Here is a 3,908-nt window from a genome sequence, read left to right on the forward strand (position 1 = left end):
CACACTCACACACACTTTCTTTTCTGGGGGTCATTTCTTGTCAAGATGCACATTATCAAATTTCCATGTTTTTCAAAGAAATCAAACCAATTTGCTCAGGTTTAAATGCTTGTGATAGGCGTATGAATGCTGCACAAGAAAAGGGATGTCAGTCCAGGTTTCAAAGAGTTAAGCAATGTAACACTTTTTGTTGATTCTCTTTTGGCTATGAAACACAAATGAAGTTTAAGTATAAGATGCACAAGCAGGACCAGAGGCTATAATCTCTTTAGCATTATACACTTTGCGTCTAGTTAATTAGATACACCTGCTGCAGCTAAAACCAGTGCATCCAATCTAACAGATCTTCAATAAATCCTCCTTTATGAAGGTTCTACTGTTCAGTTTCTGTAGAAACTGTTTTAGAGAAGTGTTGATTCAGCCGTTTGACTTTTTTATTGCATTATACTTTTCTTTAGTTTTTTTTAAAGGGAAAAAATAATTTTTCCTCTTAATTGTTGTGCTGTTTATCAGTCTATATTGTGTGTGTGTGTGTGAGAGATGTGTTGGAAATATCAGCTGCAGAGATGTTTGCATCTCGTGCTGTCATGAGCACGAGCCTCTTGTCCATGAATAGATGTACACTTCCTTCTGTAACCTTCTTTAGGATCCCATGTGGTAGATCTTATTTGACCATGCTTAACAGAGACTGCCCTTTGCTTCTTGTGCAGGTGATTATTATCTACCAATAGTTTCTACGAGAACGGCAATTAATTAAGAAGCAGTGTTTTGGCATTTGTTATTTACACACACACACACACGCACACACACACACACAAAAGCACTTTCACAATCAACAATAATCTGTCAATCTGTCTATTTGTTTGGCTAACTAATCATTTCAGCTCTAAATTTTACACACTTAGTGTAACAGGTCACATGATGTTTTTTTTTTTTTAAAGCCAATCTTGACATTGCAGCTGTTCTGAACATCTCAATATACTCTATTTTCACAATCCATCCAGGTTAAATTGTGGTTGGAAATCAGATGCCAGAACTGTGTGAGCAGCAGTGTCGGCTTTCAGAGTGTGATCTGATCCTTTTTTGTTCTTTTAGTATGATACGGATCAATGACAAGTTTCCTTTTTCTTTCAGATATCAGAACATAGTTATTACTCAGTTCATTTGGGGCGGCTGTGCTTTAGAGGTAGAGTGGGTTGTCCTCTAATCGGAAGGTCAGCGGTTTGATCCTCGGCTCCTCCAGGCAATATGTCGAAGTATCCTTGGGCAAGATACTGAACCCTGAATTGCTACCGATGCTATGTCATCGGAGTGTTCGTGTGTGTGAATGATTACTGAGTAGCGGGTGGCACCTTGTACGGTAGCCTCGGTCACCAGTGTGTGAATGTGTGTGTGAATGGGTGAATGTGACATGTAGTGTTAAAGCGTTTTGAGTGGTCAATAAGACTAGAAAAGTGCAATACAAGTACAGTTCATTTACCAATTACTAATCATCTTAACCCAGGCACAGCTTAAAATATGTTCTAAAGTGAAAGATATTGATTATTCAGTGTTATTTCTTTCCTCTTGTTTGGTGCTGGACTGTGTCCTCCTGCAGTTACGGTGGAATGCTGTCCGTCTACATGAGAATCAAGTTTCCAAACATTGTGGCTGGAGCTCTGGCTGCCAGTGCGCCCATACTGTCCACTGCTGGGCTGGGAGACTCGAGGCAGTTTTTTAGAGACGTTACCGCTGTAAGTGCATTGATGCTCCTCTTTGTCAATCACAGATAAGTGGCCATAAAGGGATAGTCCAGATTTTTTAAAGAGGGGTTGTGTGTGGTACTTATCCATAGTCAGTGTATTTCATTAGATGTCCATCAGCACGCCCCCAGTTTAGAGAAACAGGCAGGAATCCGACATGAAGCTAAGCAACAAACTGCTTTAAATGGGGGTCAACAACAATGTATTTTAGCCTCCTAACAAAAGTCCCTCTGAAAAAAACAATTAAAGTTTATGAGAGTTTTTTCACAGCTATACCTTACTGTCAGACAGTGATTTTCCAACGGGACAATGAAGCTGTTATATTGCTCTGATCAAAGCCACACTCTATGGAGAAAAACAAGGATTTAACATCACTGAATACAGGAGCTGCTGGTCAACTCCTGCCTCAGTCAGTCAGTTAGATTTTTATTGTGTGACTTTGGCTCTGAAAAGATTTAGATTCACCAAAGTCACAAAATAACACAAACTAACGAACTGATTGAATCAGCAGGAGATCAGCAACTCCTGCGTTCAGTGACCTAAAATTACTTTTTTCTGCTGTTGGTGTTGATGAGAGCACAGACAGAGGACTGAAGCTGTTAACAGCTTTCCTGTTGAAAGGGGCTTTCAATGAGATGTAAAGCAGTGAAAATACTCTCTGATGCCGGCGCAGGTGGAGAATGACTGGCTGTGGTCGCTGTCCGGGGGTGTGTTTGGATGTAAGAGAGCGATGGGCCCTGTTGATTTCTGGTAGAGATGGAAGTTTCTCGTTCCCAAACGCTTCATGCAACAGCTTTGAGGAAAATTTCTGGATGGCTGCTTTCGGTGAATTCCAGTAGACCCAGGATAACTTGTTAACTTTAGCTACTTTAGGCTAGCATTTTTGTCATGGAGAGTAGTGCAACGCTCTTAAGGTCCACAGCTCGCTGACTGAGGTCCTCTGAAGAGAGTTCAAGGGATCAGACACGTTGGCCATGGTCGTCCACTGTGAGCTGCTTTTGGTTGAGTTTTGTGTCGAGCAGGCTGAATGATGTTTTGATTTCCAACGCCTCGCGGTACTGCTCAAGCAATGTAGTGATGGCTTCCAGTGTAAGGCTGACATTAGCATCTTATTTTTTTACCCAACTTGTCACCTTTTGAGGACATTTTAGAAATAGCAGTGCTTGCTCAGGTGAAACCAAAGGAAAGAAATATTAGAAAGAAATATTTCTTTTTAAGATTTTTTTGGCATTTTAGCCTTTATTAGATAGGACAGATCAATAGCGTGAAAGGGGGAGAGAGAGTGGGGACAACATGCAGCAAAGGGCCTTGAGCGGGCAACGAACCTGAGGCTGCTGCAGCAAGGTGCCTGCTTTATCCACTCAGCCACCGATGCCCCAAATATTGACATATTTAGGTGGCGCTTTTGTAGGTGGCAAAAATATTTTTTGTCTCTGACCCATTAAGAGCAGTACACTCCTTAACTCCTGTGTCAGACTCCTCTGCCTGCTTCTCCAAAGTGGCGGTGTGCTGACCGACATCTCTATGCAACAAACTGTCTATGGATATGCACCTGGTATAACCCCACTTAAAATCCAAACTTTCCCTTTATTCCACCTATACATAAAACAGGAAGTTCCACAGAAGCAGAGGTTTTTTTTCCATGTTTGCCTTAAAATTTTTAGTCCTATTTTTGAAACACTTTAGTAAATATGTTTACACAGATGTGCTAGGTGGATAATGACCTTTGTTATTTTTTCAAAGGATTTTGAGAGTGTTGCCCCTGAATGCAGAGAAGCTGTGAGAGGAGCGTTCCACCAGTTGAAAGAATTAGCCGAACAGCAAGGTAAATCTGACCACATCCACGCTAATACCTTTTCATTTTAAAACGCAAAACTACTTCTATGATTATGATGAGTCCACACAACTCTGCTATTGATGTTGCCAGATTACAGTCGCATCCAGTCAGAGTTCTCTCTGTGCAAGCCTCCGTCATCTCCTCAGGACATCCACCAGCTCAACGGCCTGCTGAGAAACGCATTCACTCTGATGGCCATGCTGGATTACCCATACAGCACACACTTCATGGGCAACATGCCCGCCAAACCCGTCAAGGTAACTGCACATCTGTACTCTAAAGAGCTACATATGAGTTAACAGCATGGGAAAACGTGTGTGTGTTTGTAT

At 41.6% G+C, this 3,908-nt stretch overlaps 1 protein-coding gene across 1 annotated transcript; it reads left to right on the top strand.

Annotated features, from left to right (window-relative positions):
• Nucleotides 1–1,597: 1,597 nt before the first annotated feature.
• LOC121964763 (dipeptidyl peptidase 2-like) lies at nt 1,598–3,836 on the top strand (the record flags this gene model as incomplete). The annotated part of the gene is made up of 3 exons (XM_042514955.1): nt 1,598–1,733; nt 3,486–3,567; nt 3,670–3,836. Coding segments are annotated over 3 exons (385 nt in total), but the record flags the coding sequence as incomplete, so codon positions are not given.
• Between the last annotated feature and the right edge of the window lie 72 nt (nt 3,837–3,908).

The sequence above is a fragment of the Plectropomus leopardus genome, unplaced genomic scaffold (genome assembly GCF_008729295.1).
Source record: "Plectropomus leopardus isolate mb unplaced genomic scaffold, YSFRI_Pleo_2.0 unplaced_scaffold17079, whole genome shotgun sequence".
NCBI classification, from domain to species: Eukaryota; Metazoa; Chordata; class Actinopteri; order Perciformes; family Serranidae; genus Plectropomus; species Plectropomus leopardus.